This window comes from Stegostoma tigrinum, chromosome 1, assembly GCF_030684315.1.
Source record: "Stegostoma tigrinum isolate sSteTig4 chromosome 1, sSteTig4.hap1, whole genome shotgun sequence".
In the NCBI taxonomy this organism is placed as follows: Eukaryota; Metazoa; Chordata; class Chondrichthyes; order Orectolobiformes; family Stegostomatidae; genus Stegostoma; species Stegostoma tigrinum.
In genome coordinates this window covers 105,721,128-105,746,228 of record NC_081354.1, presented here as the reverse complement: position 1 = coordinate 105,746,228, position 25,101 = coordinate 105,721,128, and the positions used below count along the sequence as shown (strand labels likewise).

Below are 25,101 nucleotides of genomic sequence, written 5' to 3'. Positions count from 1 at the left end.
GTAATTGTACCTGCCTCCACCACTTCCTCCGGCAACTTGTTCCATGTGTGTACGTCTGTCTGCATGAAAAAGTTACCCATCCAGTCTTTTTAAAATTTTTTCCCTCTCACCTTGAACTGATGCCCTCTTCTGGACTCCCACATCATAGGAAAATGACCTTGGCTATTCATCCTATCCATGCCTCTCATTATTTGATTAACCACAATAAGGTCACCCCTCAACCTCTGACGCTCTAGGGAAAAAAGCCCTACCCTGTTTAGCCTTTCCCTATTGCTCAAACCCTCCAGTCCTGGCAGCATCCTTGTAAATCTTTTCTGCACCCTTTCAAGTTTAACAACAACTTTCCTGTAGTTGGGCAACCAGAATTGTACATCGTACGTATTCTAAAAGTGACCTCAGTAATATCCTACAGTCACAACATGACATCCTAACATCTATATTCAATGTTGTGACCAATGAAAGCAAGCATGCCACACGCCACCTTCATCACCCTGTCCACCTGCAACTCCATTTTCAAGGCCCGTGCACCTGCACCCCCCAGTCTTTTTGTTCAGCTGCACCTGTTAGAATCTTACCATTAAGTGTACAAGTCCTGCTCTTGTTTGCCTTACCAAAATGCATCATCTCAGATTTATTTTATTAAACTCCATCTGCCACTCCTTGGCCTGTTGGCCCATTAGCACATCTGATCAAGGTCCCATTGTACCCCGAGATAATCATCTTGACTGTCCACTGCACCACCGATTGTGAGTCATCTGCAAACTTACTAGCCATGTCTTCTGTATTCATGTACAAATCAAATATATAAATGATGAAAAGCATTGGAATGAGCACCAATCCATGCAGCACACCACTGGTCACAGGCCTCCAGTCCAAAAAGCAGCCATCTGCCACCATTCTCTGTCTCCTGCCTTTCTGCCAATTTTGTGTTCAATTAGCTAGCTCCCCCAGATCCCATGTGATCTAACCTTACTAATCTGTCTACCATGTGGAACCTTGTCAAATGTTTTGCTGCAGTCCATATAGATGTCTACAGTTCTGCCTTCCACAAAATGAGTTAATCCTGTAAAGTTGTTGGTATAGAGACTGCTTGACGAGAGTGGATGTATCCTGATGAAATCACTTTTTAAAAAGTGCATGTTGATGATAATTGGAATGTTGTGATCAGTGTTCTGTGTAAGCACCAATAAATTATGCCAGTTGATTTTACAGTTTCCTTTATACATTTAACAAAAGAATGAACTCAATGTTTTTCCAATAATAATCTATTACCAAATATTGTTCTATGTGTATCGTTGGCCAAAACAACACAGTTTAGTAATAACGATGATAGTTGTCATAATTATTTTCTTAAGTCTTATGTATCAATCTTGTTTCTCTTCACCATAGGCTATGTCAGCTGTGTTATGCTGTGGGCCTGTGTCTGATAATGTCGGCCTGTCCTCAGATGGCTATCTGTACAAGTGGTTGGATAACATCCTGGATTCACAAGAAAAAAAGGTAAGAAATATGTGGAATGAAAAATCATACTTGTACACAAGAAAATCACAAGTATAAAAGTAGTAATTTGGGAAGCAGTTTTTAAAAATCAAAGAGATGTGAATGAAGCCTTTGTCTGTTATTCTGAAAGCTTAACACACGAAATAGCAGCCTTCACAGTATTATTCTGAAGTAAGTAAAGTCACCGTCGTCTCAGAAGACCATTGGAATGTTATTATAATCCCTCATTAGAAAGTGACAATGAGTGGTGAGTTTAACTTGAGGGCGACCACACCTCAGTGAGTGGCAAGATTGAGAAGAAAGGACCTTCGTGGTGATCTCAACCAGTGCAGGAATGAAATCCGGACAATTCTGCATCACAATTCAACTGAGCTGACCGATCTTCTATTTTGAAGACCTTCTAATATTATAATAATTTTCTTTCTTGGTAAAACTGATTTAAATTGGTTCTCATGTTGAAATCAAACTGTTAACTGCAGCAATTAATTGGAAGTACCTTATTCCTATTGTTTTTGGATTAACCTGTGTTTTGCACATTTTGTTCAGGTTCATCAGTTAGGATGTGAAGCTGTCATGCTTTTATTGGAGTTGAATCCAGACCAAAGTAATCTAATGTATTGGGCTGTAGATCGATGCTATACAGGTTCAAGACGTGTAGCAGCCGGATGTTTCAAGGCAATAGCCAACGTGTTCCATAACAGGTATGGATTTATTTGTTCTCCTGTTGATAATATGCAATGATGAATGGATGAACTGTAACTGAGGTAGCTCAGTTACATTTTAGAAGCATTGAACATTATTAACATCTTACTGGTTCAGCTGGCCACAAAATGTTTTCAAAGTTGTGAAAATAAGCTATTTTTAGAGTTCAGATTTCAAAATATGTTTTCAAAAGCACAGTAGGATTACTTTCGAATGGTTTAAAAAAAAACTCGATCAGACAATCTTGCCATTACATTGGACTTATTCAGCATGTGTCAAAGAATAAGGACCCCTTGAATGTTAATGAAGGATAAATTTTGCTGTTATGGTTTGTGACAGTGGGATAAAGGTCATTTGGCTTGTTTTTGTTTCAAAATAATCAAGAATTGATTTTAGCTTAGAGAGCTCAGCGAAGGAAAGTTTTTAAGTTTGGAGGAGACCTGAGTGAGGTTAGAAGGAAAAATGGTTTCTCTTCTAGGAAGAAGTTTAAGGCAGTTCGGGGAAAGCATGCATTAAAAAAAACCCAAACAACTGTGGTTGATGGAAATCAGAAACAAGAACAGAAATTGCTAGAAAAAACTCTGTAGGTCTAGAAGAATTAGTAGAGAGAAAGCAGAGGTAATGTTTCAAGACCTGCTGTGTTTTTCCAGCTTTTGCTTTTGTTTCAGGGAAAACACCGTTAGCTCAGTTTAAAAAAAAGTGTAGTTTGTGAAACTTCCAAACTAAGTTCTTGGTTAGAAATTTGAAGATTATAAAAACCAGGGAAGACTAATCTCTTAGTTTTGAGAGTACTCTTGTAAGACAATTCACAGTTCACAATCAATTAAGTCGAACTTAAAGATCTGATGTAAAGGGGTAATATCTCCAGATTTGAGGCTCTGTAACAGGTAATGTTGGAAAACTGGACGAAACTTTGATTTGACATATTTTAAGATATTTCAAACTATGTTCTTACCTTAATAGTTTAGCTTTTTGATTTTTTTTGCTTTGAGTGATATTTTCTGTTGTTAAAATAATTCTACGGTTTCATGTGAGAGACTACCAAGTTAACTAAAATGAAAAAAATTGCATAAGCCAGGTTTCATTCTTGCATCGACTTGCCGGTAGTACTGTCAATTGGGATCATAACGCCCCTTTTTGAAAGCAAACAGTCATTGGCAACATCCTTCCTGCATCTACCCTGTTTAATCTTCTGACAGGTTCCCATAGTGTGAAATCCCACCCCCCTAATTCTTCTGAACTCCAACAAATATAATCCTTACTGATACAGCCTCCCCTCGTACATCAGTTCTGCCATCCCAGGAATCAGTCTGGTAAACCTTGGCTGCGTTCCCTCAATAGCAAGAACAGCCTTCCTCAGATAACGCGACCAAAACTGTACACAATATCACGATTGAAATCTCACTAAGATTCTGTATAATTTCAGCAAGATATTCCTACTCCTGTACTCTAATCTTTTCACTATAAAGGCCAATAAACCATTTACCATCTTCAGCACTGGTGAATGAGGGCACCATGGGCACAATGGGTAGAAACTGGACCACGTGGTGGAAACCACACAGACATGGGAAGAATGTGCAAACTCCACGCAGACAGGCTCAAATTGGACCTGGGTCCTTGGTGCAGTATGGCAGCAGTGCTGACCACTGAGCCACCGTGCTATTTAAAAATAAGTTATCAGCTATTTGAAGCAGATCAGAATTTTTATTGCTTTGGAATTCTCCTGGCGGAAAGATGGTGAAAGCAGAATCTTTGAATGTTTTATGGCAGAGTTAGATAGATTCTTGATGAACAAGAGGTAAAATGTTAACAGGAGTAAGTAGGAATGTGGAATAATTAGTTGATCTTATTGAATAGTAGAGTTGGCTTGATGGATCAAGTGGCTACTCCTAATTCTGTGATAATGGGAACTGCAGATGCTGGAGAATCCAAGATAACAAAGAGCGGAGCTGGATGAACACAGCAGGCCAAGCAGCATCTCAGGAGCACAAACTCTGATGAAGGGTCGAGGCCCGAAACATCAGCTTTAGTGCTCCTGAGATGCTGCTTGGCCTGCTGTGTTCATCCAGCTTCACACTTTGTTATCTTGGCTACTCCTAATTCTGATTTGTTTGTTGGATACTTGAATTTTTTTAATTCCATTGGGTTGTGATGAGGTCTTGAATTGAGTTTACACCTGTGATTTTCAGTTAACTGAAGGTAAACTTCTCAGAATTGTGAAACGTACACGTGAAATATTAAATCTTCTGTGGAGTTCTCATGTCAGCTAATATCTTTAATTGTCTGAAAAGTTAATTTCTTGTAATGAAAGTGTACATATACTGTGCAAACAAATTGCCACAGTTTTCTTAATTTCAGGCTGTTTGATTTGGTATTTGCTTTTTCTTTATGCCCTGTACTGGGAGTCCCCAATGTATGAACATCCAGTTTACAAACACTCGTACTTACGAATGCACACTCGCTCAAGGGTGTATTAATATAAAAGATCTGGCATAAAAACATTTCCTCACTGTTAAGAATGGCCATTTTATATTGTTCTATGTTGTGTTCTGATTTCCATGCAAATTGACCTGTGAACAGACTTGAGAATGAAACGGTTCACAACCTGGCGACTGCCTGAACTTTGTTGAACTTTCATTTAATCTTGATTAATGTCGTTTATTAATAATATATATTCTTCTGAAACTTTCCCACGTCACAGGGATTACCAGTTTGACACTGTAACTCTCCTGAACCTGATACTTTTCAAAGCAGCTGATTCATCGAGAGATATCTATGAGATTGCGATGCAACTGCTGCAGGTTTGTGAATGATTTGAAATGACAGCAGTGATGTTTGACCAGTTGAATATCTGAATGCCTTGTATAATACTTCATGTATTTTTATTTGCCTTTAAGATTGGCAAAAAATTTCTTAACTGTAAATCAGAATATTTTAACAGGAGAAACCGAAAGTCATATTTATTTTATTCAATAACTGTATGGGACAAACTTTACAGGAGGATGGGTTATTCTTCTCTCCTTTTTTACCGATTCAAAAGAGAAAGCAAAAAGTGTTAGTTACTCCACCGATTTGAAGTCGGGTGGGCCACAGCAATAATACGCTGGGGTCAGCCTTGTAGACTTAAGCAGGAGGCTTGAGGCCACCCGGGCTCTTGATTTCTGTGGGCCAATCTGATTATCTGGCAGCTCCGTAGATCCAGCAGCTTGAGATAGTAGTGGCCCTAACTAGTTTTGCAAGCTGTCCTCAGGAAAGGAGAGAATGCCTGTCAGGCATGAAAATAATCTGATCAGCTAGATATTGAAGGGGTAGGAAACAACTGGGGAATTGAGTTTTATCTTGCCAGAATTTAAGCTCTAGAAAATCCAAAAGTCTAGAAGAAAGTGTGTGTGTGTGTGTGTGTGTGTGTGTGTGTGTGTGTGTGTGTGTGTGTGTGTGTATGTGTGCGTGTGTGTGAGAGAGAGACAATTGCAGGTTGTGGGGGAGGTTGGCATGTAAAAGGGAGAAGATAAGCATGTTTGTAGATGATACAAAAATTAACCAGGTGGTTGATGTGAGGAGAAAGGACCTAGGTTACAGACATAGACTTAGACAGAGAAGAAAGGAGCAGGAATCGGATATTTGAGCCCTAGAGCCTGCTCAACCATTCAGTGTAGTCAAGGCTGATCATTGAGCCCAATACTCTAATCTCTCTCACACACCTCACCAAATATCCCTTGCTCCTTTTAACCACATGAACTATATCTACCTCCTCCTTGAAACTATATAATGTTTTGGCCTCAACCACTTTCTGTGGCAATGAAACCCACAGGTTCACCACTCTCTGGGTGAAGATGTTCCACCTTGTCTCAGTCCTAAAAAGTTTACTCCTTAACCTTAAACGATGCTCCTTTTGGCCATTGGGAATATACTGCATCTAATCTGTTTCGTCTTTTTATAATTTTCCAGGCTTCATTTTCCACCTCATTCATCTAAACTCCAGTTATACGCCTAACCAACTCATCTTCTCGTCATATGTCAGTTCTGCTACCTTTGCTGCACTCCCTGTAAAGTAAATAATGCAGAAACACACAACTTTCTGGGCATAGTCTCCCCAGTTCCCACCATAATTGCCACAAGACATCTTTGTTCCTGTACTCTCATGTTCTCTTTCTTTACTGTTTACTGCGCCTACATGCTTACTTTCAGCGATTGGTATATGAGGACACCAGACCTCATGGAAGATTGTCCACTGTTAATTTACAGCCATTGAAACAATAATCTGCCTTTCTTCTTGCTGCCAAAGTGGATAACCTCACATTTATCCACAGTGTACTGCATCTGCCATGCATTTGCCCACTTACTCAACCTGTCCAAATCACATTGCCACATCTTGCATCCTCCTCAAAACCCACCTTTCTATCCAGCTTTGTGTCATCTACATAGTTTGAGATATTGCACTTCGTTCCCTCCTCTGATATCATTAGTATATGTTGTGAATAGCTGGGGTACTAATACTGATCCCCATTAGTCACTGCCTGTCATTCACAAAAAGACTTATTTATTCTTACTGTTTGCTTCCTGTTTACTAATCAACTTTTTATCCACCTCACTACAATACTTCAACCCAATGCACTTAAATTTTACAAATTAATCACTTATGTGGACGTTGTTGAAGATCTTCTGAAAGTCTTAAGAAACAACTTTCACTGACCCCATTCAACTCAACTTATTGCCTCCTTGAGGAATTCCAGCACATTTGTTGAGCATAGTTTTCCTTGTGTAAATACATGCTCACTGAGACTGATTTTACCAGTTTCCTAAATACTGTGCTATAAAATTCTTGATAATGAACTCCAACATGTTCCGCACAATTGACACCAGACTGACCGGTCTATAATTCCCTGTTTTCTCTCACTCTCCCATTTTAAATAGTGAGGTTACATTAGGTACCCTCCAAACGATAGATTGATCAGAATGGCAGTTGGATTTTAACTCTGATAAGGGCCAGATGGTCCTTTTGAAAGATGTACAATACAAGGGAATACTCAATGAGATTTTCACAGATCCCGAAAGGCAGCAGACAGATTATTAGGATAGTTAAGAATGTGTACAAGTCAACTGCCTTTATCAGTCATTGCATAGATTATAAACGCAGAGGTTCAGTTGGAGCAGTGCAGAGCTTTGATTAGGATCCAGCTGGAGTGCTTTGTTGCATTTCTGGTCACTGCACTATCAGAAAAATGTGTTTGGACTGCAGTAAGTGTAGAGGAAACTGACCAGCTTGTTCTGTCTCATAAAGCAGTTTAGCTATGAAGAAAAGTTGGGATGTTTTCTTCGAAGCGGTGAAGACAGAGAGGGGACCTGATAGAGGTGTATAAGGGCATGGACAGGGTGGCTAGAAAGCAGCTATTTCCTTAGCTAAAGGTTCAATAACAAGGGGGCATAATTTAAATGTGAAAGGCAGGAGGTTTAAAGAAGATTTAAATAGAAACATTTTTCCCCCAGAGGGTAGTGGGAATCTGGAATACACTGCCTGATAGGACAGTTGAGATTGGAAACCTCATTACCTTTTCCAGTGCTCATCCAAGTACTTTTAATGTCATAACAAAATGTTAGGGCTATGGACCAAGTTTGGAAAGTGGGACTAGTGTAAATTTAGAGTAAAGTTTTGTTCGTGCAGATTTGATGGGCTGAAGGGTTCATCTGCACTGTAGGATTCTTTGGGTCAGTGAGTAACTTCAGGATTTTGTGTTCATCTGCCTATGCTTTAAATCCTGAAGTTACAGTCAATTTCAAAGTGACAATGGCAGAATATTGATGGTTTGCCTTCAAAAACCTCCACAAAATCCAGTCCAGAGTCTAAACTGAAACTTCATTGCTAAACTGAAAATTGCTGCATTGTCAATTGCCTCTTCAATCAGCAAAATTATGGAGCTCCTATAATATCAACACATTGTAGTTAGGAACTTCCTTCAGCTTCATAAAAATTTAATAAATGAATTTTGAATAGAAGAAGAAAGAATATTTTAAGATGGTTTTAAGGTGGAAAAGGATTAATTGATATTGGTGCTAAAAGCAAATAGCGTCATTGATCAAATCATCATAAAATGAGCTTGATAACTGCAATAAATTTTGTACTTCTACCCATTAGAAATTATAGCCTTGAAGATTGCAGTGGCATCTTGTAGCATTTTTTAAGAAAGTGGTTTCATAACATTTCTGAATGATGGAATTTATGCAAAAGTATAAAAGTAATGTTTGTTTGTCATACTTGCAGTAAGCATTTGGGGTATGCCATCCATTGGCACCTCAGCCCTCCTATTGGAATTCTCTGCTTGAAGGATTTTGCTTGATGATTTTACTTATTGCAGATCTTGGAGCCCAAGCTATTTCGTTATGCACACAAGCTGGAAGTGCAGCGAACTGATGGAATACTAAATCATCCTTCCCCTTTGCCACATCTTTATTCTGTTTCCTACTATCAGTTGTCGGAGGAATTGGCAAGGACTTACCCAGAACTTACAATCCCAGTCTTCTCAGGTATATTTCATTATTTTCATGAGTAATACTACTTGTGATATTTTCTGTAGACATAACCATTTAAATTTGTGTGATAATGTAGGACTGGCAAAACCTTTTACAATTTATTTTGCATTTCAAAGACAATGTAGTTCATTTCCTTTTGCTGTATGCAATATTTGAAAACAATTTTTTAAAAAAGTTGAAGATCTGTCCTTAATTACTTTCATGATGTCTTCAATTTACTTCAAAACCATCAACAACAGTTTGAGTTCATTGGGTTATGAGTCGTTTTCCTTATTTTGATCTTACACATAATATGACAAAAACTGGATCATTAAGTGTTCATAGATAATGAAAGAGAGACCAAATAAAAAGGGAAGTCTAAAATCTGAATGTAACATTATTTCTCTTATTTGGCTTTGCAAGCAGTCATATACGTCTCCTTAAGGTCTGTTTTACAATGTCAGTAACTGGGCCCTCAATGTCTTCAGACACAACAATGTCCCGATGGCAGTGTGACCTAGGGAAGCACGTTTGCTCGTTGGATTTGCATAGCAAATAAGGATTTATATGTAGTGGCTTCCTTCCTTGATAAGTACAGTTTTCTGTGCATTTCAGCTGTGCTTTGACTATTCTTCTGATCAATCAAATAACGCACTTTGCTTTACCGGTGCTGGGCCATAAATATAACATGATTAATTTTTGAAGTTATGACCTGTTGTACTATATGTCCAGAAAACGTGTGACTTCATTCCTTTTCTGATTATACTTTCTATTCCTTCATTGTACGATTTTATTTTCGCTGAATCCCTTTTAATGTAGCAAAAGAAAATTACTGTGGATTCTGGAGAACTCACCAGATCTGGTGGCATCTGTGGAGAAAGAAACGGTTAATATTTCAAGTCCAAATTGACTTCAGAACTGAAAGAGGTTGGAAAATTGGTGGTTTCGAAACATTGGGTGTAGGTGGATAAAGGAGCCAAGAAAGCAGATTGTTTGGAGGCCAGTAGAAAAGACATTCGGGTTACTAATTGGGGTGAAAGAGAAATAGACATGTAAAACATTAAAGAGTGGAAGATTTAATGACGTTCCTCTTGCTGACAGCAAAACAAAAAGGATAAACCCATTCTGGAGTGCACATGAGATGAATGTAGGGAAAATGGAGGATGAGGTCAGGCTCTCAGAAGTTGTGGAATTCAACATGTAAAGCAGCCAAGAAGAAAATTTGTTCCTCAAGTTGCTTTGTGCTTTGTTGGAACATTGCAGCAGGCCCAGGATAGAAACAGTTGAAGCACTTTACAGCCTCACAAGAGACAATACTGAATTGCACAACTTTACAGCCTAACTTCTCCCTTTCTTCTAAATTCTTCAGACACTTTCCGCACCAGAAAACAAAAATGGGCCTGCCTTGTTTTCTTTGCTCTAAGCTAAGAGGACCTGTTTTTATCCTTGCATACATCAGCTTTCACCTCAAGTACCAATGCTTTTGTCCTTTGCACTGGACTGCTGCATAGTTTCTTCCCACGGTTCCTCCTCTGTCTCTGTCAAAGTTTCAAAACCATCATTTTCTAACCCCCTTTAGTTCTGAAGAAAAGTCCATATTGGATTTGAAACATTGACTCTGTTTCTCTATCTAAAAATATACCAGCACCTTTGTTCCTCACTTTTTAATGTAATGTTGGACTTGTTTCTAAAAGGGCTTATAAAATAATTTTAAGCCAAAGAGAAACCTTCGTGGCCTGTAGTTGCATGTTATAATATTGCATTTTTAACCTTTACAGAAGTAAGTCACAGAATCCAAACAGCTCACCCTGCTGGTCGGCAAGTGATGCTGCATTACCTTCTGCCCTGGATGAATAACATTGAATTGGTAGATTTCAAACCCTTGTCATCTTCAAAGACTATGGATGAATCTGATGAAGTATATATGAAGGACAGGGAGATGATGACAAACAGCAGACGTTGGCTGAGGGGGGAAGGTTGGGGATCTCCACAGGCTACTATCATGGTGCTAAATAACCTGATGTATATGACAGCAAAAGTAAGTGTGTTCTCATACAAATCTGATCTCATTCCAAAGCAAATCTGCAGTTATCATGAAAATATTTCAAGGCAGTTCATAAGCACGTAAATGCGCACTCAAAGTTTAATTACATTGACAAAAATCTGAGTTTTCACTAACATCGCAAACTGAGTTTTGAATTTTCACCAAGGAGTTCTGTTTCTTACAAAAGCAAAGTGCAAATGTGAATGAACAGAAAATGTAGAAGTACTCATCAATTCAGGCGGTATCTATAGTGAACAGAACAGTTAACATGTCAGGCCAGTTACTTTTCAATAAAAGTGGAACATTATCCTCAGCACAGCAATGGGGATAATCAGTGGTATTCTGAAATCAGTATGTGGTACAATGGTTTGTAGTTCCTTATAATATTCCATTTCCTGACGTGTCCTGCAGGGCAAAAGCACTTAAAGTTTGAAAGTTTGCAGCCAACCTAGAACTGCCAGTCAAATCTGGAGAGTGGATATTCAGAGATAGGTCTGGCTGAATTTGAGGTTATTTTAATTTTAATAGTATAGAATATGCTAAAAACCGCGGGAAGGATATTGCATGAAATAATCTTTTAACACATTGTAATTTAAACTGATAGCCATAATGTTAAATGAGAAATTTTTCAATCACTGAGTCGAAAGCTTTTGATGTTGCAATTTCCATGGGATAAGAGAAAAACTCATACCACAATACAAACTTCCTAATGAATGTCAGTTTTGACAATAAGACATAGAAAATGCACATGATTCCCAGAATCAAAGAAGGTAATCTTTCCAAAGTTGATATTCAGAATAATGAGATGTCGAGAAATTTGTGTTGTTATTAAGCTGCTTGAAATTTGCTTTTTTTTGTGCAGTACGGCGATGAGTTAGCATGGTCAGAGATAGAAAACGTATGGACAACACTAGCAGACAGCTGGCCCAAAAACCTAAAAATAATTCTGCATTTCCTTATCAGTATGTGTGGAGTGACAAGTGAGCCCAGTCTCCTGCCATATGTAAGTAAAAGTTACTTACTTCTAAATATATAAACAGGAAGTCATTTATTTTGCTGATTTGAGGATAATGGGGAGGGAATGGTCTAGTAGTATTATTGCTGGACTGTTAATCCAGAGATCCAGGTAATGTCCTGGGGACCTGGGTTCGAATCCCACCACTGTAGCTGGTAGAATTTGATTTCAATAACTATCTGGAATTAAGAGTCAGAAACACCCATCTGGTTCACTAATGCCCTTTAGGGAAGGAAACTGCCAACCTTATGTGGTCTGGCCTACATTTAAGTCCAGACCCACAGCAGTGCAGTTGACTTGCACCTCCCTCTGGACAATTAAAAATGGACAATAAGTGCTGCCTAGCCAGTGACGTCCTCATCCCATGAGTGAATAAAGAAATCAAGAAAACTGGTTAAACTCTGGTTATCAATTTAGCTGTGATAAATGCTGCTTTATGTTTTACAACAAGCTAAAATAGATTTTTAAAACAATTTCAGTTTTGTGTCTGTCAGAAAGAGAAAGTGAGAAACCGAAACCTGGAAATATTTGTAAAGAATGTGCTTTGTTGTGATGGTTTAACAGATAGAGAGCCAGGTTTTCTGAGGGAAAGAAAGCTCGTGCAGATTGCCACTCCAGTCTAACAAAGTGTGGAACTGGATGAACACAGCAGGCCAAGCAGCATCTTAGGAGCACAAAAGCTGACGTTTCGGGTTTAGACCCTTCATCAGAAAAGGGGGATGGGGAGAGGATTCTGAAATAAATAGGGAGCGAGGGGGAGGCGGACCGAAGATGGATGGAGGAGAAGATAGTTGGAGGGGAGGGGATAGGTCAGTCCGGAGAGGACGGACAGGCCAAGGGGGCGGGATGAGATTAGTAGGTAAGAAATGGGAGTCCGGCTTGAGGTGGGAGGAGGGGATAGGCGAGAAGAAGGACAGGTTAGGGAGGCAGGGACGAGCTGGGCTGGTTTTGGGATGCAGAGGTGGGAGGGGAGGCCTCCGGACCTCTCAATACCACCTCACCAACCTCCAGACCTCATGCACCACCCCGCCAACCTCAGGATACAACTCAACATCCTCCGACACTTCCTCCATCTACAATCCAACCCCACCACTAAAGACATTTTTCCATCCCCACCTTTGTTTTCCAGAGAGACCACTGTCTCCGTGACTTCCTTGTCTGCTCCACACTCCCCTCCAAGCCCACCACACCCGGCACTTTCCCCTGCAACTGCAGGAAGTGCTACACTTGCCCCCACACTACCTCCCTCACCCCCATCCCAGGCCCCAAAATGACTTTCCACATCAAGCACGTGTTCACCTGCACATCCACCAATATGGTGTACTGCATCTGCTGTACCCATTTGTGGCTTCCTCTACATTGGGGAAACCAAGCAGAGGTTTGGGGCTGCTTTGCAGAACAGCTACACTTGGTTCGCAATAAACAACTGCACCTCCCAGTTACGAACTATTTTAACTCCCCCTCCCATTCCTCAGACGACATGTCCATCCTGGGCCTCCTGCAGTGCCGTAATGATGCCACTCATAGGTTGCAGGAACAGCAACTCATATTCTGCTTGGGAACCCTGCAGCCCAATGGTATCAGAGGTAATGGGAACTGCAGATGCTGGAGAATCCAAGCTAATAAAGTGTGAAGCTGGATGAACACAGCAGGCCAAGCAGCATCTCAGGAGCACAAAAGCTGACGTTTCGGGCCTAGACCCTTCATCAGAGAGGGGGATGGGGTGAGGGTTCTGGAATAAATAGGGAGAGAGGGGGAGGTGGGCTGAAGATGTAGAGAAAAGAAGATAGGTGGAGAGGTAGGGAGGGGATAGGTCAGTCCAGGGAAGACGGACAGGTCAGTAGGTAGGGAATGGAGGTGCGGGTTGAGGTGGGAGGAAGGGATGGGCGAGAGGAAGAACAGGTTAGGGAGGCGGAGACAGGCTGGGCTGGTTTTGGGATGCAGTGGGGGAAGGGGAGATTTTGAAGCTTGTGAAGTCCACATTGATACCATTGGGCTGCAGGGTTCCCAAGCGGAATATGAGTTGCTGTTCCTGCAACCTTCGGGTGGCACCATTGTGGCACTGCAGGAGGCCCATGATGGACATGTCATCTAAAGAATGGGAGGGGAGCTGAAATGGTTTGCGACTGGGAGGTGCAGTTGTTTATTGCGAACCGAGCGGAGGTGTTCTGCAAAGCGGTCCCCAAGCCTCCGCTTGGTTCCCCCAATGTAGAGGAAGCCACACCGGGTACAATGGATACAGTATACCACATTGGCAGATGTGCAGGTGAACCTCTGCTTAATATGGAAAGTCATCTTGGGGCCTGGGATGGGGGTGAGGGAGGAGGTGTGGGGGCAAGTGTAGCACTTCCTGCGGTTGCAGGTGAAGGTGCCGGGTGTGGTGGGTTTGGAGGGCAACGTGGAGCGAACAAGGGAGTCACGGAGAGAGTGGTCTCTCCGGAAGGCAGACAAGGGTGGGGATGGAAAAATGTCTTGGGTGGTGGGGTCAGATTGTAGATGGCGGAAGTGTCGGAGGATGATACGTTGTATCCAGAGGTTGGTGGGGTGGTGTCTGAGAACGAGGGGGATCCTCTTTGGGCGGTTGTGGCGGGGGTGGGGTGTGAGGGATGTGTTGCGGGAAATGCCGGAGATGCGGTATAGGGCGTTCTTGGCCACTGTGGGGTAAAGTTGCGGTCCTTGAAGAACTTGGACATCTGGGATGTGCGGGAGTGGAATGCCTCATCCTGGGAGCAGATGCGGCGGAGGCGGAGGAATTGGGAATAGGGGATGGAGGTTTTGCAGGAGGGTGGGTGGGAGGAGGTGTATTCTAGGTAGCTGTGGGAGTCGGTGGGCTTGAAATGGACATCAGTTACAAACTGGTTGCCTGAGATGGAGACTGAGAGGTCCAGGAAGGTGAGGGATGTGCTGGAGATGGCCCAGGTGAACTGAAGGTTGGGGTGGAAGGTGTTGGTAAAGTGGATGAACTGATCGAGCTCCTCTGGGGAGCAAGAGGCGGCGCCGATACAGTCATCAATGTAATGGAGGAAGAGGTGGGGTTTGGGGCCTGTGTAGGTGCGGAAGAGGGACTGTTCCACGTAACCTACAAAGAGGCAGGTGTAGCTTGGGTCCATGCGGGTGCCCATGGCCACCCCCTTTGTCTGTAGGAAGTGGGAGGAATCAAAAGAGAAGTTGTTGAGGGTGAGGACAAGTTCGGCTAGGCGGATGAGGGTGTCGGTGGAGGGGGACTGGTTGGGCCTGCGGGACAGGAAGAAGCGGAGGGCCTTGAGGCCATCTGCATGCGGAATACAGGTGTGTAGGGACTGGACGGTCCCCCACTGCATCCTAAAACCAGCCCAACTCATCCCTGCCTCCCTAACCTGTTCTTCCTCTCACCTATACCCTTCTCCCACCTCAAGCCACACCTCCATTTCCTACCTACTAACCTCATCCTGCCCCCTTGACCTGTCCATCCTCCCCAGACTGACCTATGCCCTCCCTACCTCCCCACCTATACTTTCCTCTCCACCTATTTTCTCCTCCATCCATCTTCGGTCAGCCTCCCCCTCTCTCCCTATTTATTTCAGAATCCACTCCCTGTCCCCTTTTTCTGATGAACGGTCTAGGCCTGAAACGTCAGCTTTTGTGCTCCTAAGATGCTGCTTGGCCTGCTGTGTTCATCTAGCTTCACAATTTGTTATCTTGGATTCTCCAGCATCTGTAGTTCCCATTATCTCTTGCCACTCCAATATGTCTTTTTTTACAAAAGAAGGGACCTCCACATTTCTGAGAGGAGATTCCACTCAGGGCTCCCTCAGAAATGCAGCCCAGTACTTCCACTCTGACAGTTCTTTGTAGTATAGGCTGTTAGAGGAAGGCAAACCACGGCTCCTTTTCATAGTAGTCAGCTATATTCTGAAAGTGAAGGTTCTCTCGGCCACTTTGACAGCTTCTACCAAACCATAAATACGTCAGCTAAGCATGATGCTTGAGTGCTGAGTAGGTAGAATGCAAGCCGGGTGGGGTGGCAGTTAGCAAGGGATATGATGACGTGGGTAGGATGCGAGATGGTGTGGGAGGGTGCCACATGGAATAAGGTAGGGTACGTGGTGATAAAGTAAGTGATGTACTGTTTAAGATTAGCCAGGGTGGGTTGAAGAAATTGGGTCTGACCGGGCAATGTAAGGTGGTTAGCATCAGAAGTGATCTTGGGAAGTGTGGTTGAGATGTGTATGGTAAGTATGGGGTCAGTTCGATAGCTACTTGGGAGTTAGACTATATATTTGACTATAACATAGGAAGAGGAGTAGGCCATTCAACCCCTCAAACTCATTCTTCCATTCATGGCAGATCTATGGTCTAACTCCATTTACCTTCCTTTGGTCCATATCACTTAATGATTTTGCTTAACAAAAATTTGTCTAACTCATGTTTATAATAAAACAACTGATTTAGCTTCATCTGCTACTTGTGAAAGAGACTTCCAAACCTCTACTGCTGTTTGTGTGTAGAAGTGCTTCCTAATTATTGTTCATGAATGGCCTAGCTCTACTGTGACCCCTAGTTCTAGAATCTGGAAATAATTTATCCATCCTGTCTTTTCCTGCTAATATTGATTTTTTATGATTTTGATTGGATCACTACTTAACCTTTTAAATTCTCGGGGCCATTGGCCTAAATTGGATAATTTCTCCTCAGATCTTAACCCCTGAATTCCAGGTATCATTCTTAAGTAGTTCTCCCTCCAAGACAATATATCTTTCCTGAGGTGTGGTGCCCACATCTGCATGCAATACGCCAAGTGGTTTCTAGCCAGGGTTCTGTATAGCTGCAGCATAACTTCTGCGTCCTTCTACTTTGCAACTTTATAAAAATTTGATTAGGCCACACTTAAGAGTATTGTGTTCAATTCTCATCACCACATTACGGGAAGGATGTGGAGGCTTTGGAGAGGGTGCCGAAGAAGTTTACCAGATGCTGCCTAGATTAGAGGGTATGAGTTATAAAGAGAGGCTAGAAAAACTAGGGATGTGTTCTCTGGAGCAGCAGAGACTAAGGGAAGACTTAACAAAAGTCTTTAAAATTACGAGGTGCAGAGATAGGGTTGTCAGAATCTTTTTCCAAGAGTTGAAATGCCTTAATAGTAGGGGGCATGTATTCAGGGTGAGAGGTGGAAAGTTCAAACGAGATGAGAGGGTCAAGCTTTTTTTTTTACACAGACTGGTAGGAGTCAGGAGCACCCTGCTGGGATGGTGGTGGAAGCAGATAGGATAAGGGCATTTAAGGGACGTTTACATTAGCGCATGCAAGGAATGGGGGATATGGACCAAGGGCAGGCAGAAACAATTAGTTTAATTTGGTGTCATGTTTGGCACAACATCGTGACCGAAGGGCCTGTTCCTGTGCTGTACAGTTTATATGTTTTAATATTGAATCAAAGGCAAGGATGTATCAAGAGCTAATGTACTGCTGTGTTGTACTATTCTATGTTCTATGTTAACTCTAATCCTGTAGATATAAAAGTCAGCATTCTGTTGATGCCTTGATTATTTTCTGGCCTGTTCGTAGCATTTTAAAGATCTGTACACCTGAACCCCAAATTGTCTTGGTCATCCACTGTATTTAACATAATGCCATCTACAAAATACCCTGATCTATCCTTTTTCAATTGAAAATGGATAACTTTACACTTGCATAGATTGACAACCATCTGCTGCAGTTTTCCTGACTTTTTTTGAGTAACTTTTTTACTTAATTTCATCATAACCGTCCATTGTCTCCAGTTTTGAATGGGCAATAAATTCTGGTTCAGCCAGCAATAATCTCATCCTGTGAATGGGTTTAAAATAAAATTTAGATGGCATCATTCGGATGGTGCCAGGCATAGAAGAATTGCCCAGCAGTATCTTCAGTTTCTTCGGCAGTTCCATCAAACTGTGCTAAGATGGGAAGTCCCCTTGTGTGGCCTCCATCTATGCTGGAATATCAACTGGCCAGTTGAAAATCCAGCCAGTGATTTCTTACCTTGTGCATCTTTATCTCCAGTTTTCAATTATTGGTTTCATCACTACTAACAGAGTGCCTGCTGGTCATTTTGGTAGACGCATATTTGGTAATAGAAGAAGCCCTTTAGGCCCAACACCTAATTCTTTGTTGAGAGATCAACTTCCATCTATCAACCTTTTCATTATGTTTGTCTTTTTGAAGTTTAATGCATCACCCACAGGATATTGAATACTCTACTGTAACTGTATTTTTCCCTTCTTTTGTCTTTTAGATTTGTTCCCTCGCAGGCATTTCAAATATATTGATTTCCTTTAGAAGGCTAAAGTGATCCTAGGTTTTTGGCAGTGATGCTTTAAAATCAGCTACATGATGGTGTAATGAAATATTTGACAGCTTCTCCTCAATGAGTAGTGTGCCACAGGGATTGGTGCTGGGATGTCTACTGTTCAAAATTTGTGTATATGATTTAGATGAAGGGACAATCAGTATGGTTGCCAAAGTTGCCAGTAATGCAAAGATAGATGGGCTAGCAAATTGTAACAAAGGACACAAATAAATTACAAAAAGATTATATATAATGAGTTGAGTGTCAGTGATATGGTAAATGGAGAATAATATCAGAAATTGTCACATTAGAAAAAAGCAAGCATATCTAAATGGTGAAAAGTTGAGAGCTCTGATATACAGAGGGAGGTAGACATCCTCATGTATGAATTGCAAAAGGCTAGCATCCAAGTAATTAGGAAAGCTAATACTATGTTATCGTTTATCACGAGGAAAATTGTACAAAAGTAGGGAGGTTATGCTTAAATTATGAATGACGCTCATAAGACTTCATCTGGAATACTATGCACAGTACTGGTCCCCTTATTTTAAGGTAGGATGTAGATGCATTGGAAGCAGTAGACAGCAGACTTACAAAAGTAATATCTGGAATTAAAGGGTTTTGTATTAAGAGGAAAATTTGGACAGACTAAGCTTGTTTCTTTTGGGGTTTATAAGAGTAAGAGGTGATCTGATTGTAGCATACAAAATCTGAAAGCCTTTGATTAGGTTGATGTAAGGAGAGTCTTTCCTCTTGTGGAAGAACTGGGCCAAGAAAGAGATTAGCCCTATTAAATAAAGAAACACTTTCATCATCTTTCTGTCATGAGGGTCAGGGTCTTTGGAACAGTCCTCCTGAAAATATGGTGGAAACAGAGTCCTTGAATATTGTTAAGACAAAGGTGAATGGATTCTTGTAAGCAAGGGGATGATAGGGGTATCAGGGTCGACGGGAATGCAGATTTGAGGTAACAATCTGATCAGCTGTGATCTTACTGAATTATGGAGCAGACACAGGGGGCTGAATGAGTACTGAATACTCCTGCTCCTAACTCATATTTTGGTGTGATTTTTTTTTCCACTTCCAGAGAATTACTCACAGAATCTAACCAACATACTTCAGTGCATTGCTGAGGCAGTGTACCAATGTTGGAAATGCTGTTCTTTAATTTGAACGTAATAGTGAGGTCCTGTCAGCCCTCTCAGGTGAAAGAGCTTTCATTTTTAAATGAAAAATAGTCATTCTTTTCGTGTTCTTACCTATATATAACCCATTGACCAATATCAACAAAACAGATTGTCTGCTCAATTTCTCATTGGTTCCAACAACAGCATCTTTACAAATTGGCTACTGCATTTTCCACACTGCAATATTGACTGCACTTAAAATAGAACATTATTGGCGGTAGAGTGTTTTGTTCACAAATGAACCAGAAAATGCTATCTTGTCTATATGAAACAGGTAGAGTGTGTGTGTCTACATGTTCTAACTGAGTACAAAGAACAGGGCCTGTATGTTGTGCCTTAACAATCCAAGTTGAGCTGCTTTCTTTAAATTTAAACAAAGCAAGACAGTTAACTGTCAATCATCAGTCAGCTGGTACTTTCTCCATGACAATGCCTGCCTCTACCAATGGGAGTCCGCCTGCTAGCCTGTCATCTTTTCTCATACAGCATAAAAATGTTGTTCCCCTTCGCTTTGGTATTAAATGTGAATTGTCCTGATGGGTGCAAGAGGAAAAATCTTGACAAATTGGTCGTTCTCGGTAATAGTTAATGTTCAGTTTTTAAAAATATTTAATTGCTGTTTATGACAATATAGTAACATAAATCGTGGTTTAATGGAGTAATAATGCCAAAGATTTTCATTTAGCATTGTGTACATTACTGCTACAAAATAACCCCTTGGCTTCAATAATCTAATTCATTGAGGAAGCGGAAAAATTTGAAGTTTGTAGAAATAATAAAAAAAAGTCTCATTTGAAAATCTGAAAGAATTTGTGTTTTATCCTACACAGATCAAAAAAGTGGTTGTGTACCTGGGCAGAGATAAAACAATGCAATTATTGGAAGAGCTGGTAGCGGAACTGCAGCTGACTGATCCAGTTAGCTCAGCTGTCATTCACATGGACAACCCACCTTACTACCGTATCACCTCTAGTTACAAAATCCCCTCCATCACCTCAGGTAACTTTTTGTTTAGCTGAATACCAAATTCATACTGTTTACACCGGAAACTTTTATCATTTAAAAGAAAAGAATAGATTCTTTCTTCCTTGTTTAGTCCATACAAAGCTATATTTGAGCTTGTAGTTCAGCTATGGAAAACTTGAGGTGGGAATTTTTATACTATCTGAATTCACTTGAACATTCTTACTCTCATTACTGAATCATACCATACCATAAGGAAAGGAAGAGAAAAGAAACAAAGCGAAATTTTGGTGTGTCTTCAAAGAATCTTTCGGTTTTCTTGTAGAGATGTGCAACACGGAAACAGACCCTTCGGTTCAACTTGTCCGTGCTGACCAAATATTCTAAATTAACCTAGCCCAATCTGCGAACATTTGGCCCATATCCCTCTTAAACCCTTCCTATCATGTATCCACCAAGATGCCTTTTAAATGTATCAGAGATAATGGGAACTGCAGATGCTGGAGAATTCCAAGATAATAAAATGTGAGGCTGGATGAACACAGCAGGCCAAGCAGCATCTCAGGAGCACAAAAGCTGACGTTTCGGGCCTGGACCCTTCTGATGAAGGGTCTTCTCCAGTCGGGCTGTTTGATTCAAATCTTGATAAGTAACATTTTTCTTTGAGGTGTGGGAGAAAATGAGTTAATTTTAGAATACTTTCTGTATATATCTTTCTACGAGGACAATTTTAAAACATTGGTCAAGTCATGCTGTGGAACATGGCCAGTCTTTTCAATAGCCTATTATAAAATAGTTATAATTGGTAAGCCCAAATAGGACCTTGATCAGGGAGATGTGTACTCACACATGAATCTTTCACCTCCGGCCTGTAGTTGTACCATACAGACCGTAAGGCTATAAGATACTGGAGCAGAATTAGGCCATTTGACTCATCAAGTCTGCTCCACCATTTGGTCATGGCTAATGTGTTTCTCAACCCATTCTCCTACCTTTTCCTGTAACCCTTGATCCACTTAACAATCAATAATTCTATCTATCTTGTCTTAAATACACTCAATGACTTAGCCTCCACAGCCCTTTGTGGCAATGGACTCCACAAATAAACCACCCTTGGGCTGAAGAAATTCCTCTTTATTTTAGCTCTAAAAGGTTGTCCCTTGACTTAGAGGCTATCTGCTTGGGTCCCAGTCTCACCTCCTAGTGGAAACAGCATCGCCATGGCCACTCTATTCAGGCCTCTCAGTATTCTTAAGTTTAATTCATCCTTCTAAACTAAATCAAGCACAGATCTAGAGTCCTCAACTACTCCTCATATGTTGAACCCTTCATGCCCGAGGTCATTCTTATGAACCTCTTCTGGATCCCCTCCAATAGCAGCACATCCTTCCTTAGATACAGGACCCAAAACAGTTCACAGTATTCTAAATGCATTCTGATCAAGGCCTTAAACAACCTCTGGATTACATCTCTGCTCATGTATTCTTGCTCTCTTGAAATAAATGTTAACGTTGCATTTGTCTCCCTAGCCGCCAAGTGAACCTGCACCTTAATCTTAAGAGAATCTTGAACTAGGACTTCTGTGCTTCAGATTTCTGAAGCCTTTCTCTGTTTAGAAAATCGTCTGTGCCACTATTCTTGCCCTATCAAAGTGCATAACCTCATGCTTTCTCTCATTGTCTTCCATCTACCACTTCTTTGCCCACTCACCAAGTCCTTCTGCAGCCTCCCTGCTTCCTCAACAAAGTATGTCCCTCCACATATCTTTGTGTCAACTGCAAACTTAGCAACCATCCCCTTCGTTCCTCCTTCTAGATCACTAATATACAAGGAGAATAGCTGTGGTCCCAACACAGCCCCCTGTGAACTCCACTAGTCACCACCTTCCATCGTGAAAAAGAAGCCTAATCCCTACTGTCTGCCATTAGCCAGTCAGTCGGTCAGTCCTCTAACCATTCCAGTACCTTGCCCAAACACCATGGGCTCGTATCTTATTTAGCAGCCTCCTGCTAAATAAGATAAGCAGCATTTTGTCAAAACCTTTAGGAAATCCAAATAGGCCACATCCATTGACTTTCCTTTGTCTAACTTGTTCCTTAACTCCTTAATTCCAACAGATTTGTCAGGCATCCCCTTGATAAAGCTGTGCTCATTTGCCTATTTTACCAAGCACTTACAATTACTTCACAATCTCATCCTTAATATTTTACTGTAAAATCTTACCAACAACTAATTTCAGACTCACCGGTCTATAATTTCCCATCTTCTGCCTACCTCTCTTCTCGAATAGGGATCTTACATTGGCCATTTTCCAGACCTCTGGGACCCTCACTGACTCCTCTGATCCCTGAAAGATCACCACCAATGCCTGTACAATCTTCTTTAGAACTCTGGGGTCTTGTCCATCTATTCCATCTTCAGGCCATTCATCTTCCTGAGACCTTGTCTTTAGCGATGACCACAACACTCATCTCTGCCCCCAACTGTCTCGAGCACCAATCAGCATTTGAAGTTTTGGCAACATTTTTGACCTACTGACATCTAGTTAATGTCATTGGAATGAGTTCATAGATTGTCAGAATTTGGTGTTATGTTCACTTTTTCTTATGGCTGAGATATTGATTTGAAATAGAGCTTAGGGGAACTGTTTTTAGCTTAGAAAAACTTGAAACAACCAGCCTTCTTGTTATTATTGATCCCTAGTCCAGCAGGATTTAACTTAATGACAGATGCATTTTTGCTTAGAATGTAAAATATTTACATGGTTGGATGCAACGTGACTTGTTGGGCCAAATGGCCTGTTTCTGTTGTGGGGATTCTTGAAAAAAAGCTTTGTACTGACCTGATGCCTGAATGTGTGGATTTTAATTATAGCACCTTCTTTATCTAAGGTCAGACAAATTGTTGTTTGCAACACTTTGATGTTGTTTCTATGGCTAATTTCTAAACTACAGCATTCTGTTGATTTCGAAGAATGAAGGGAGACGAATATTGTGATCTAGCACTTCCAAACAATTCAAGCTAGATAATTGAGATTACACGGTGTAGAACTGGATGGACACAGCAGGCCAAGCAGCATCAGAGGAGCAGGAAAGCTGACGTTTCAGGTCGAGACCCTTCTTCAAATGCTGCTTGGCCTGCTGTGTTCATCCAGCTGTACACAGTGTTATCTCCGATTCGCCATCATTGGCAATTCCTACAATCTGTGTAACAAGCTAGATAATTGTCCTTTTGAAATTAATGCCTCAGAATTTATATTTATGTCCATCAGTACCTGTTACCTCCAAAGCTTTCAAATGATCCAGCCCTAGACATATTTGACATCAGTTATTTCAATTGGTAGCACTCTTGCCTCTGATTCAGAGGGCTAGTACTGAATATGTAACTTAGATGACACTTCAGCACATTAGTGATGGAACAATGCATTGTCAAGGTATTTTGAATCAAGATGTTTTCTGACTGTCCACATATAAAATCTAAAAGATGAGGTTGTTGATTTGCTTGCCGACCTGCCTTATTCTCATTCAGACATTTCGCTGCTATGCTAGGTGATATCATCAGTGGAGCCTCCAATGAAGTGGTGTTATTCTACTCCGCTTGGAATTTACACTGTTCCATCTGTTGTGGTGAGTAGTGTTTTTTCTGGTTTTGATCTGTATGGGTTTAGATATGGGGTCCAATTCTATATGTTTGTTGATTGCATTACGGGGGGAGAAGCATACCTCTAGTAATTCACGTGCGTGCCTATGTTTGGCTTGGGCTACCCTGGTTACCTTGTCCTAAAACTTGCTGCTAGTTATGTTCATGAACTGGGACAAGGTAACAATTGTAGCCCAAGTCAAACACAGACACACACAGGAATTCCAAGAGGCATGTTTCTCCACCCGTAATGCAATCAACAAACATATAGAATTGGACCCCATATACAAAGCCACATAGATCAAAACCAGAAATGACAGTACTCACCATAACTGACCGAACGGTATAAATTCCAAGTGGAGTAGCTTCATTGGAGGCTCCACTGGTGATGTCACCTAACATGGTGACAAAACATCTGAACGAGAACAAGCCAGCTCAGTGAGCAAGTCAACAACCTCATCCACAACTTGAGCTACAGGTCTTTGCCAAAACTTTGAGTATCTAAAAGATCCCATAATCTTCAAAGAAGAACAGGAGATTTCTCCTTGTATCTTAGCCGGCATTTATCTGTAAGTCAGCGCCTCCAACATGACAGGGTGTTCATAGGGTGCTTCTGGGACATTGCTGTACACAAACTAGCAGCTATTTTTAACAACAATAATTAGACTTCAAAAGCAATTCGTAGAATTGCTGTAGTGCCAGTTGTTGGGAAAAATGACCTCAACATTCCAATTCCCTGCTCTTTCCCAATATCACTGCACTTTTTTCCCTCCAATACCCTTTTGAAGACAGGGCATTCCAAGTTTGGCCACTATGCATTTTTGAAAAGTTTCCCTACCAAACGTACGCTTTCATTTCTTTCATCGATCTTAAGTCTCAAGTTTCTTGATCCTTCAATTGAAAACCGGCTCTTTTTCTTATAGTTGTCTTTTTCAGTTGTAAGAATGCAATAGGGCAAACTCCAGAATCAGTCTTTTGTCTTTTCACAATTTCTGTATCTTTATCTCATGAAGCTTCATTAATAATTCACTCTATATACTTACACTGTTTTACTGCTTCTCAACAAAGTTTAAATTACTCCAAATTTTATATAGGGTTAAATATTAACACTGAGATCGTCAGCTTCTGGTAAGTTTAAATCAGTTTAAGGATTATTTTAATTGTTTCAAGGAAAAGCAGATAGTGTAACGGCTGAAGATACAAATGTGACATGGAATAGTCTGATGATGAACAAGCA

At 41.0% G+C, this 25,101-nt stretch overlaps 1 protein-coding gene across 8 annotated transcripts in view; it reads left to right on the top strand.

The window, feature by feature from the left end:
• The window catches only part of fryl (furry homolog, like), a 361,259-nt gene that overhangs the window by 232,948 nt on the left and 103,210 nt on the right, over positions 1 to 25,101 (top strand). For all 8 annotated transcript variants that reach the window (XM_048544223.2, XM_059647684.1, XM_059647683.1 and 5 more), the window contains 7 exons: positions 1,390 to 1,500; positions 2,047 to 2,201; positions 4,904 to 5,003; positions 8,556 to 8,724; positions 10,488 to 10,747; positions 11,616 to 11,756; positions 20,093 to 20,261. In XM_048544223.2, coding sequence (XP_048400180.2) covers positions 1,390 to 1,500; positions 2,047 to 2,201; positions 4,904 to 5,003; positions 8,556 to 8,724; positions 10,488 to 10,747; positions 11,616 to 11,756; positions 20,093 to 20,261 — 1,105 coding nt within the window. The remainder of the gene's footprint in view (positions 1 to 1,389; positions 1,501 to 2,046; positions 2,202 to 4,903; positions 5,004 to 8,555; positions 8,725 to 10,487; positions 10,748 to 11,615; positions 11,757 to 20,092; positions 20,262 to 25,101) is intronic.